Consider the following 12717-nt stretch of genomic DNA (forward strand, 5'->3'; position numbering starts at 1 on the left):
GACGTGAAAATAATTTATAGAAATAAAGTGATGAAACTTGCATGTTGAGTTAAAAAGAGTAAAAATAGGATTTAGTTAATAAATTACGATCTGGATGCGAAATGAGATAAATGGGCCAGAAGTGGTTCTGGTTGGGAGTGCAGAGGGCAGAGTAAAGTAAATTATTGGAAGTGGAACCATCTTGGTGGGCAGCAGCAGCAGCACTAACTGATTTCAGATAAGTTAATGATTTCTAGACAGCCTGCACACCGTGACTGAAGGAGAACTTTCAGCGGTTGAGGGACACATGGGGTGGATCACTCGCTCGCTAGCAACCTCCCAACACCATACTTAGTGAGGGTTACTTTCTCTGGATGGTAGATAACTTTCGGGTATATTTCTTATTGCTAGCATTTGCGGGTTGAAATAAGAGTACACACAGATGGAAACAAAAAAGCCTAAATAACATATGGTAGTCCACTCAAAATGTGAAGATAGAGTTGTTTCTTTTCAAAAAATAATGTTGTAATAACTTTTTTTTGTCAATAAATAATGGTGTGTACTTGTTATGATGTTCTTGCATAATTAGGGAGTTGAATTTAAACAACATTAGATTAGTGAGTTGCGTCAAGTGCGGGAGTGATTTTGTTAAAGGCAGGTGCGGAGATATGGAAAAGAAACAAGATGGATGTGAATTGTGAAGTGGAGAAGAGTAGCATTATGAAAAGGAAATGCTGGTGAGTTATATGGTAAAATATGAATAGTTGGAAAAGAAAGGAGGGAATTGAAAATGAGTAACACTAACCCCACTTGCGGCATTGGACGGGGACTGACTCCTTTGTCTCCCCGTACACCCACCAACCACTAACCAATCCGCAATCTTTTGCACCCATCACGGCCATGGCTATGTTTCCAAGAACGTAGTTTTGAGGTGCGGAGAGCAGAGAGACCCCAGAGCGTAAATAAAAATAAAACTAACCAAGGAAGCAGGTTGCAGAGTAAAGAGTAAAGAGAGTAAAAGGTGAAAAGGGTTAATGAGTAAACAAAATAAAAATAGAGAGAAAGAGATATTTATGATTGATTATGGTGAATAAAGTGGACCCACAGATGGCAGCTGTCTCCAGCCCATGTTCCCTCCTTGTCTTCAAATATCCTAAATACCACACTCACTCTCACACCATCCCTTATTTCTAAACTCTCACCATGTCCAAAACCCTCTTCTTCCTGCTGTCCCTGCTAATTGCTGTAATGCATTGCAGGGCAACAAGAAGAAATAATGAAGAGGTGCAAACAGAAACCCTAAATCTAAAGGCAAAGCACTTCAACCCGCAGGTCCCACCGCTCCGAACCCTCTCATCCTCCAAGCGCTTCGAGGGCTCCTCCGAGTTCGTCAAACTCAAATACCACATGGGACCGGTCCTCTCCTCGCCGATCAACATCTACCTAATATGGTACGGAAAGTGGCCCCAATCCCAGAAGCTCCTCATCAAGGACTTCCTCCTCTCCATCTCCTCCACCGCGGCACCCTCCCCCTCGGTGGCCGACTGGTGGCGCACAGTCTCCCTCTACACGGACCAGACCGGGGCCAACATCTCCCGCTCCGTCTCCATCGCGGGCGAGTACGCCGACCTCCGCTACTCGCACGGGACCCACCTCACGCGCCTCTCCGTGCAGGAGGTGATCGCCAGCGCGGTCCAGGCCAAGCCCTTCCCGGTGGACCACCGCAACGGGATCTACCTGATCCTGACCTCCGAAGACGTGACCATGGAGGAGTTCTGCCGCGCCGTCTGCGGCTTCCACTACTTCACCTTCCCCTCCAAGGTGGGCTACACGCTCCCCTACGCCTGGGTGGGGAACTCCGGCAAGCAGTGCCCGGAGGTCTGCGCCTACCCCTTCGCCGTCCCCGGCTACATGGGCGGAGGGGGCCCGGGGCACCTGGCCCCGCCGAACGCGGACGTGGGCGTGGACGGCATGGTGAGCGTGATCGGGCACGAGCTGGCGGAGCTGTCGTCGAACCCCCTGGTGAACGCGTGGTACGCCGGGGAGGACCCCACCGCGCCCACCGAGATCGGAGACCTCTGCGAGGGCCTGTACGGAACGGGCGGCGGCGGTGGGTACATCGGGTCCGTGATGAAGGACGGGCGTGGCAGGACCTTCAATCTTAACGGTCGGAATGGCAGGAAGTTTCTTGTCCAGTGGATTTGGAGCCCCGTTTTGAAGGCCTGTGCTGGCCCCAATGCTCTCGATTAAACCTTCCTTCCTTTACACAACATTACATTTCCTTCTTCTTCTTCTTCTTCTTCTTCTTACTTATCTATGTATCATATTCATATCTCTTCCTCTACTTTATCAACATTCCTTTATATTATTTACTATCTACATTTCAGTTCATTGTCTCTCGCATCACAATAATAATTACATCCCTTTTGGATCACTTATTAATAATTAAATGAAAATTTAGAGTCACAAAAATCATACAACCGTTCGCTGTTGTTTAAATTAAAGTAATATGCGTAATCTTATTTTTTTATGTACTGGTACACTAATCTTAAATACTTACGTATTATCGTGACTACCTTGTACCAAGTAATCTTGTCTTAGCGTATACGGTACAGTAGTAAATATTTTTGTCCCCAGTGTTATTGTGAAAGTAATTTTTTCTCTAACTTCTTTAATAGGTTAGGTTATACTTAGCTAACTTCATTATACGATCTGTAGTTTTAAATGCATTCGTGGTGCTTACCTTGAATGTGCACAGTTTCTGTTGTTCTATAATTATAAAACTTGAACGGAAACTCGTTACCTGTTTCCAAATGTTGCTCGCTATCAATTTCTTCTATAAAAGGAAAGCAACCTTTTTAAGTTTTTTTCTTTTTTAAGATATAATTCTTTTTGAGTCGGGCAAAATAACTATAGAATTACAGAGAATAAAAATCTCCAACAATCTTTAAGTTTATTATATTAATCAAATTATCTATTATTTTTCAAAATAGTTCAGTACAATGCAATGTTGTTAATCTAATTTGTAAGTTGAATGAAATAAAAAAAAAAAAAAATGTTTAATATTTGTAATCTCAGCTTTTAAATAATATTCTGTCATTTTGTAAAGGGAAAGTTTGAAGGGGGACGGGAACTTCCCATTCCCATGTACTACGTATAATATTATAACAGGAACACATTATTTAATAACTTGAAACTTTATGTAATTGATAAAAATAAACAAGGCAATTAGAAAAGCTGTTTACCATTAGCTCAATAAACTAAAATATAATTATAATTATGCTTGATTTGTTTATTCTATGAACAGAATTGGCAGTATATTTTTCCAACAGTATCTTTGATATAGATTTTCCTAGTCTCTACTTTCTACCTACCAAAATGAAGTATTTGGAGGTAGTATTGAAAAGTGGCACATGCAAAGGTGAAGTGAAGTAATGCAAAAAGAGTAGCAAAAACAGCAATCCCCCCACTTAGGCACATGGTAATGATGACACTAATTATGTTTGTTTCTGTTCCTTGATTGTAGGTTTTTGGCATGTTTACTTTTGCTTTTGACATTATTCGATTGGATGGAATGGGTAGAAAGGCAGAGAAAAATTTGTTGATGGATGGATGGGTCTGGTTGATGTTGAATGTTGATGATGGGAGATAGAGAGATGCCAATGCTCATGGACTCGGAAAGTGTTAAGCCAGTTCAGGCCCACTTCATTTGGAAAATTCGTTGTCCACAGCTAATCACATGTCCCACTCACTGCACAATTACAAATAACTTCTCAATTCTATTCATTCACATTTATGTTTATGTTTATGTTTATTATCAACATTTTCAAGGATAGCTTTCACATAACATAATTAACTATATGGCTATTTTCATCTTTAAATATATATCAATATTAACAATTTAGTCATACATCTTTTTAAAATTCATCTAATATAATTGGCAATATACAGTTTCAGAAACTTATTTCACATTTCTTTTTAATTTTAAGAATCAATGTCAAATAACTAATTTCTATTCTATGACAAATGGACAAATTAAATTAGATTACTATTTGAAAAAAAAAATTATACTTTTTTACAAAATTTAATCATCTTAACAATAAATAAATAAATGAAGATGCGAATATGTGATATAGTTTACAAAACATCATATTCCCGTGTTCCCCTTATCTTTCAAGAGGATGGGTCTTGCCTGGAGGATCAATTGAGATAAAAAGAATTTTACAATTTTATCCCTTTAAACCGGTGATACTATATATAATTATATATTCAAACAGTATTTTTTTTTCTTACACGAAAACTACAATATGAAAAGTCGATTTTTTTTTTTCTTTCCTCTCCTCCAAATCTTTCAAACATTGAAGGATGGCTAAAATTCTATAAAGAAAAATTTTGATCCCATCCATTCTCCCATTCTTTCTTACTAAAATTTGAATCATAAGAAAAAATTATAAAAATTATCTCCTTTCTTCATCCTCCTTCTACCAAACACTATTTTATATAATATGATATAAAAAAATGATAAATAAATTATTAGAATCAAAAATAAAATTTGGATCTCTTACCCTTAATTTATGTATGATGACTAACGTAATAGAGTTAGAAGGAGGAGGAAAGATGATGAAAGATAGTGAAAGTTGATATATTGTGTGTGTGTGTGTGTTTCGTTTAATAGATTTGAGTGAAAGAAAGGGAATTATGTGGTGGGATCCACATGTTTTTATACATCTTAATATGAGAGGATTTGAGGTGAAGTAGCTTTTTTTTTATGGCTTTTTTGTACTCATATTAAAGTTGATTTTATAATATATATAAAAAAATAATTGTATAATTTAATTGATAAAATTGATTTTAGTTCTTTTATTTAATCTAGTATAAACTAAATAAAAAAAAAGTATCCTCTCTTCTATTTCTATTTTATTAAATAATTTCAATTTTTACTTTATTTCTCAATTTCTTTTTTATCTCTTTAGCAAACACATCATTATACGTTTGAAAGGAAAGAAAAATAAGCAAAGAAACATTGCATGAAAGAAAAACATTAAAAAAAAAAAAATCAATTCCTCCCCTCATATATATGTTATTCCTATATGCGAGAAGATGCGTAAAAAAAAAAACGTGTGGCCCAATATATTTTTTCAATCTTTCCAATTTGCATGGAAAGATGAACGAGAGCTGATCTTATAATACAATTTTTATTAGAAATATTTGTTATTTTATTGGACCGTCGTGGCCCTAGGCCGAGAGGGGACCGTCATCATCCTAGGCCGAGTATCTTCTCGGAAGGAGTGAATCATGGCGCCCCAAACCGAGTAGCTTCTCGGAAGCTGAGAACTAACTCGACTAACATACCGTCTAGGAAAAATCCCGACTAGACCCTCTACTCGTCCAATATCTGACGGTACTATCACAAGGTGTGGCAACTCGTCTCCAATCTCGGTTACATGCACCCGAGAGGAAATTCGCCACTAAGCGAAGGGACATCTCGAATCACACTTCAAGCCTTTTCGCCTTCTACGCTCAAGGCTGGAGGACAAGTGGACCGTCGTGGTCCTAGGCCGAGAGTGGACCGTCATCGTCCTAGGCCGAGTATCTTCTCGGAAGGAGTGAATCATGGCGCCCCAAACCGAGTAGCTTCTCGGAAACTGAGAACTAACTCGACTAACATACCGTCTAGGAAAAATCCCGACTAGACCCTCTACTCGTCCAATATCTGATGGTACTATCACAAGGTGTGGCAACTCGGCTCCAATCTCGGCTACATGCACCCGAGAGGAAATTCGTCACTTTCCCGATAGGTCTCCTTGTGAAGGCACTCTCGGTAAAATACCGACTTGACTAACAACCACCCACTCCCGCGACCTCAGGATAAGAGCGGTTAAGGAGAATCCCGAAAATCGCGGGGTCCACGAAGCCCATAAACACAAAAGTATAAAACCCAAAACCCTAGAGCTAAGAAGACAGATTACACTTTTGAATGCTCTGGCTCTGAGGCACGATCTAGGAAAAAACCCTAGTCTACCTTTTGGCCGGAACATTTATATACACATTATTCTTTATTTTTATTTTCTATACAATCAAACGAGAGACAAAAAAAAATCCCTTTAGTTTTTCTGTTATTAAACAAGTTGAAAATCATATAATTTGTCATTGTTTTTCTTTTCTTTGACTTTTTTCCCCCTAATACTAAATAATAAGTATGTATTGGTTAAATGTGATAAATTTGAAGCAACTATGTGTTGCTTTGTTTCCAGCGTAAACATGTTATAAATGGTATGAAGTGTTGTGAGAGAATATATTATTAGTGAAATGAAGTTGCAGAAACAAAAATGCATCCAGCTACGATTGGGTTGAAATTGAAAATTGAAAAAGTTTTATGGTCTGCATGCAGTGGCTGAAAATGGTCGGCATATAAGATCTAAGAAAGGCTTATGACCACTGCCTCTTGGTCGGGGAATATGGCAATATCTACCCTACCCACTGTCATGTCGTTACATGCCCTTTTGCATTTAAAGAAAATATATTAAGTATAATTTTCACAATTCTTATTAGATTCATGTCATTTTCTGCATTTCTAACGTCTCTATACACATATTTTATTTTAAAGACACTATTTCACTTTTTTTTTTTTATAAATTAAGTCAATCGAATTTTTCCAATAACTATTTATTTTTTATATTTGTATAGATTAAAAGCATATATAATTTAAGTACAATACTATAGATATTGTGGGTATTACTCACCAATAAAAATTAGGATTCCATCACCTCAATAATATGTGAAAATGTGTATTACCGATGTTTAAAAAATGTAAATACATGTTAATTATTGAAGTGAAATTTCAATTTTGACCGAGATATACTAGTGTACCAAAAGTAATTATGGTATAATACCTAAGTTTTGTTGTTAAGTGAAAAACTAGGGAATGTTAACAATGGTCCTATAAGATACTGATTTAAAAATTAAAAAATAGAAATATATAATGAGAAGATATTGTAAATATACTTTCTTTATAATATATTACAGTACTCTAATCCTTTATATAAGAAATAAATCACAAATTTACGAAGATCAATAAAATTAGTTACCATAGTTAATTTTTATTAATAATACAAAAATTTAAGTTTTATTTTAAAAATATAATTTAAATTGATTGATTTAAATAATAATTACATTTAATGACGACACACCTGCTTCAATCAAGTGATACTTTTTTCTAAAAGCATCTACAACGAGAATTGCTTATAAACAACTCTCATCTACTTTAAATGGGTCTCATTATGTCACCACTCATAAGCAATTCATATTATATTTTTACAATTTTTGCTCCAACGGGAATGGTTTATAAGCACCTCCACTTTTTGATAACTCATACTTCATTTTTTGATAAATTTTTAAAAAAATTATTATGGATAACATATGAATATGAATATAAAAAAAATTAAAAAAAAATTACACAATCATTATAATGCGTTAAGAAATATTAAATATTAAAAATAAAAAATTACTTAATAAAAAAAATTATATAATAAATATGCACTAAATAAATACCATAAACCCTGTAGTATATACTTTTTCCTTCAAAAGTGTGTATATGGCTTGTGGGCAGACTGAATTTGGAAAGAAGCAGATATTAAATTTTTTTTTATTTCTAAGCAACTTTGTCTTATATAATGAACTATGCTTAAATTTTAAGCACTTACATTGCTATGTCAGCATGCTCTATTGTAGTTTTCTTATAAGTAATGAGAGTTTAAACTTAAGAACCAGCTAAGAACTTCCAGTTAAAAATACTTTAATGAACTAATCCACCTGAATTGTTAATAAATCAATAAACACATTAACGTATACAAGAAGTAAATATCTTATTAATAACAAATAAATGATATATAAAAAAAAATTAACTATTAATACATCTCAATGTAAGTCTATTTTTTATATATATAATTAGTACAAGAAAAAAAAATCATTAACTAATTTCGGTATTTAATATAAAATACCCTTATTTAATATAAAATGTAAATGTGGTCCATATTGTTTATTGAAGTGTTATTTAAATAAATTAAAAGAGAATTTTAATCAAACCTTAACAACTCTCCGTAGGTTTTTCTTTCTCCAATATACACCCTCATCTCAACAATCAACTTAAAAAAATTCAATTTTGGTTAACCTTTGAAAGGTCAATGAAGTAATACATGTTATGAAAAATCGTGTAATAAATGTTTCATTGGATAATATTGTATACACTCTTACAACTTCAAGAGTAACACTAGCAGAAGATCAAAGAAACTACGTACCAAACCAGCAATCTGCCGGGAGTAATCTTCTTTTCTAATTTTGCAGACCTCCTAATTAATTAAGATTAACTATGAAAAGTGAAAACTGAAAAGCTCAAGTAAATTAACTTCCTCCTTTTCGATAGCCTCCTCCCCAAAAAAGGCAAGAGGTTTTAATTAACTTAGGAACTAATGGTTGCCACCTTAGGCACATGAACGGGAAACTCATGAATCTCATCCATCCAAGGATTTTTCTCCTTTGCAGGATTAATGGTCCTCAGTGCACGCCACACAGCACTGTTACACTTGAAACCTGAACCGAATGCAATCTGCCATGTCCTGTCACCCTTCTTGATCCTCCCTTTAGCTTCAGTGTACGCCAACTCATACCACAAGGAACTGCTAGAAGTGTTGCCAAACCTGTTCAGAGTCATCCTTGAAGGTTCCATGTGCCAATCAGTGAGTTCAAGGTTTTTCTCCAACTCATCCAACACTGCTCTTCCTCCAGCATGGATGCAAAAGTGCTCAAAAGCTAGCTTGAAGTCTGGGATGTATGGCTTTATTTTCATCTTCAACACTTTTCTAGCCACCAAAGTTGCAAAGAACAATAGTTGCTCTGACATAGGAAGGACTAATGGGCCAAGTGTTGTGATATTGGTCTTGAGGGCTTCTCCAGCAACAGCCATTAAGTCCTTTGAAAGTGCCACACCAATTGATTTCTGCTCATCTTCTTCTTGGAACACACAACCGTAACATTTGTCATCTGCACCCTTATGAGTACGCACTGTATGGATCAGTTGGTATTTGGCTCTTCTGCGATCAGAAGGCCTGTTGGAGAGGAGAACCGCAGCTCCACCCATTCTAAAGAGACAATTTGAGACTAACATTGACCTGTTGTTGCCAAAATACCAGTTGAGAGTGATGTTCTCCATGCTCACCACTAAGGCATAAGAGTTTGGATGAACCTATATATATAATTGTCATAAAAATGGGAATAGTTAGCCTTTTATCTTGAGACAATCATACATGTTCGTTTAAAAAAAGGAAAAGGATTCATGTGTACAAAACTAATCAATAACCACATATGATCAAGTCATTAATCATCATTATAGATAGACAACACACAACAGGATCCGTTGGTATATATAGTAAAATCATATATAACTTCGAATTGATAATATTTCAAAGCTTCATTCCCCTAACTGTACAAGTGATCAATAACTGTTTACACTTGTAAACACGTCCATGATCCAAAAGGGCCCTTATCTTTTAGGATACTTGTGGCTCGGGACCGCATTAAATAGGGCGGCTAAATCGCCAACCTAACAAAACTGGCACAAAAATGGATACAGAACTAGACCAACTGGACATGTGGACAGCTGGGGCAGCAATCGCCATATATACCATAAGAAATTAACATCTACTCCTATGTATTAAGGGCCTCTTGCGGCCCCGCCCGATGTTTATACTGAACACATCCAATTACATGAATTCCTTTTGATTTTTAATTTGGCCGGCCGCATGAAGATATAGACTATAGAGACATGCATGGAAGATAGTTAGATAATATATGTTAAGTGATATCCAAATGATCATGAGCATAGCCAGTACCTAACCAGTAGTGTGACTAAAGAAGGGATGATTAATTAAATTTTTCGAAAAAATAAAAGTGCAAACCTGGAGGAGCTGTTTGGCAAGGTCTACAGCGATAAGGCCAGCACTGCAACCCATGCCACCTAGGTTATAACTTAGGATATTCCCTCTCAACTTGTAGTGGTTGACAATCATGGCAGAGAGAGATGGTGTGGGATTGAACAAACTGCAATTGACCACCAAAATCCCAATATCCTTAGCCTTGACCCCAGTTTTCTGGAGAAGCTGGTCAATGGCTCCAAACATGACTTGCTCAGCTTCTTTTCTAGCTTCAGCCATACAAGGGTTTGCAGGGACACTCAAGATTGCAGAAGGCAAGTAAGTCTTCTGGCCCAAACCAGACCTCTCGATTATCCTCTTCTGAAAGGCCAAGTTCTCCTCTGAAAACGCACCAGCATTGACGGACCTGTCCATGAAAGTCTCCCTTGTGCAAGTGCAGTTTGGCTCAGGCTTATAACATGCAAAATCCACCAAGTAAATACCTCTTGGGCGGCTCATAAAGTAAAAGGTGGCAAGGAATACTATAAGACTAACACATAGAGTCACCCACACAAGATTGAACTTGAGACTTTCCCATAGTTGAACAACATCTTGGTAAGAGATCGTTGATAGATGAGCAGAAGCTAGCCCGATAAGGGGTATGAGCATAAGGTACATAGCATTTGAGATCAAGCAGTGATACCCAAGCTTCACATACTTTAGCCTCACAGATAGCAGAAAGTTTGGAAGCTTCCTTCCTTCTTGTGAAGTTCCAACAGAAACGGATCCTGAATCATGGGTTTGATCTGCCATTAGGTGGGGGAGAGTTGAATACCCAAAATGGAAGAAAACAAATGCTCAAAATGAAATTAAAAAGTGTGACTAATGTAATGGCTAAGGGTTTTCTTTATGAAAGGGAAAGTACTAAACTTTGGAAGAGAGCATGTGTTATATAGCCTAAGAATGTGAATAAGAAGAGGGGAAGAAGATGAATGGGATATAAAATTATGAAAGATGGGAGGGTTTTAAAGGGTGTGAGGAGAGAGAGAGAGGAGGGGGAGGTTAGTCGATACAACTACCCCAACGAACTTTTAATTGTTACATGCGGGGGCATTGAATAAGCCAACTGGGGTTTACTCATGTTTCTCTTTAACCTTGTTCTTTCCTTCTTATTGCTGCTTTGCCATTGTTTTTTTAATGTGTTCTCATTTATAGACCACTGCCATACCACAAGCATGCGCGTTAATTAGATCGGTAAACCGTCCACACTGGGTTTGGGTCAAAATCACACGTTATTGATTGGTGAACTAAAAACAAATGATGCTATGTCTATGTGTTATGCGTCGTCACTGCTTTCAGTTTAGTAATTCTTTCCCTTCCTTTTCACTTTTTCTTTGTTCATTCCTCAAAGGAAACTCTCCATAAAAAAGTTTCACATTTTTAAACAATCTGCCGCCCCCATGTACCTGTAACCTGTAAGTGTTTTAATATTGTTGGCTGCGGGAGTCGTACTAAATCTAAATCACTCTACTACACTTCTCTCATAAAATTAGGAGAAAATTATTAAATATCATCAAATTTTATGTTTTATAATAATTTTAACCAATAACACAGAGTATATTTTGATATTTTTCATCATTTTATTTTTACAAAATTAATGCTTTAAAATGATGAAAATTTTCTCACTAAAGATGAACTGAAATCAATTTAACTTTTGGTGAATTAATATATACTATACAATATGAATAGTTTTCATATTTTATTAATATTTTAAAAACTAAAAAAAAAATTAAGTATAGAAGATGAGAAAAGATTAAACTTTTTAATTATTTTATTTTTATTTAAATAAATAAATAATGACATGAATAGTTTTATATAAGGATATATTTAAAATTTTCAATGATAAAAAAACTAATTTAAAATTAAACTAAAAAAAAAAAGTCACATAGAGATAAAGAAAGTACAAAAAAAAAACTTTTATACTCTCAACTTTTATGAATAAAATCATAAATTAAAATAAACAAGTCACATAGAGATAAGGAAAGTAAAAAAAAAAAATTATACTCTCAACTATTATGAATGAAAATCATACTTAAAAAAAGGAGAGAAAATATAGAAAGTGAATTAACAGAGATGGAGAATAAATCAAGAGTCTCACTTCTAACTATTTTACTTTGTGTTTGTACAGGTAAATGTTTACTTTAATATGATGAATATTTTAAAATATATAAATTATATTATAACTAAAAAACATAATAAATAAAATTATATGAATTGCATTCTAGATTTATAATAATAATAAATTAAATTGTAATATTAGATTTTTAATTATTAGCAATTATTTTAAAATAGATTATTAAAATTTAATTTAGAAATAAAAGAGAATAAATTGAAAGAGATAGACAAATTAAAAAAAAAACTCAAATATGCAAATAAAGATTAAAGCGGAGTAATTTGATATGGTCAGTAGATAATTTTTTTTTATAATCGCAAAAACAATGAGTGAAACATATATTCAAAATAGATAATACGTAAAATGTACATTCAAATGAGATAAGAAAAAATTATTAACAATGTGTATTTTATAGAATGAGGAAGGTGGGGAAAATTTAAACTCTAAATAATAAATTGTACTATATATATTCTAATTTATAATATGTTTATAATTGAAATTAGCTTAAGAAAACCAAGGGAAAAGAAATTTCATTATGAAGATTACTCAGTAATGGAATTTAAAATAGTCGGTTGTTGAAAGGTGCAATCAGATTGTACAAACCCTAAACTGAGATTAAAATTGGGTATTTAAAGAAAAGGTCGAAGATTAAATAAG

At 34.9% G+C, this 12717-nt stretch overlaps 2 protein-coding genes across 2 annotated transcripts; one reads left to right on the forward strand and one right to left on the reverse strand.

Annotated features, from left to right (window-relative positions):
• Positions 1–1134: 1134 nt before the first annotated feature.
• EXL5 (EXORDIUM like 5) lies at positions 1135–2370 on the forward strand. The gene has a single exon (XM_020347118.3). The coding sequence runs from the start codon at positions 1183–1185 to the stop codon at positions 2227–2229; it is 1047 nt and encodes a 348-aa protein (XP_020202707.1). The 5' UTR covers positions 1135–1182; the 3' UTR covers positions 2230–2370.
• Positions 2371–8177: 5807 nt separating this feature from the next.
• On the reverse strand, positions 8178–10959 carry LOC109791800 (3-ketoacyl-CoA synthase 11). The gene is made up of 2 exons (XM_020351151.3): positions 9933–10959; positions 8178–9220 (listed from the first exon to the last, which is right to left on the reverse strand). Exons 1-2 carry the CDS (start codon positions 10698–10700, stop codon positions 8438–8440), a joined length of 1551 nt encoding a protein of 516 aa, XP_020206740.1. The 5' UTR covers positions 10701–10959; the 3' UTR covers positions 8178–8437.
• Positions 10960–12717: the final 1758 nt, after the last annotated feature.

The sequence above is a fragment of the Cajanus cajan genome, chromosome 7 (assembly GCF_000230855.2).
Source record: "Cajanus cajan strain Asha chromosome 7, NIPB_CcT2T_4, whole genome shotgun sequence".
Taxonomy (NCBI): domain Eukaryota; kingdom Viridiplantae; phylum Streptophyta; class Magnoliopsida; order Fabales; family Fabaceae; genus Cajanus; species Cajanus cajan.

What these genes read in the sequence shown, in the direction of transcription:
- EXL5 (XM_020347118.3), top strand. Translation starts at nt 1,183, where the DNA reads ATGTCCAAAACCCTCTTCTTCCTGCTGTCCCTGCTAATTGCTGTAATG.
- LOC109791800 (XM_020351151.3), bottom strand. Translation starts at nt 10,700, where the DNA reads ATGGCAGATCAAACCCATGATTCAGGATCCGTTTCTGTTGGAACTTCA. An exon ending in TTGCCAAACAGCTCCTCCAG is followed by an intron (nt 9,221 to 9,932) that starts GTTTGCACTTTT and finishes TTATATATATAG; the next exon opens with GTTCATCCAAACTCTTATGC.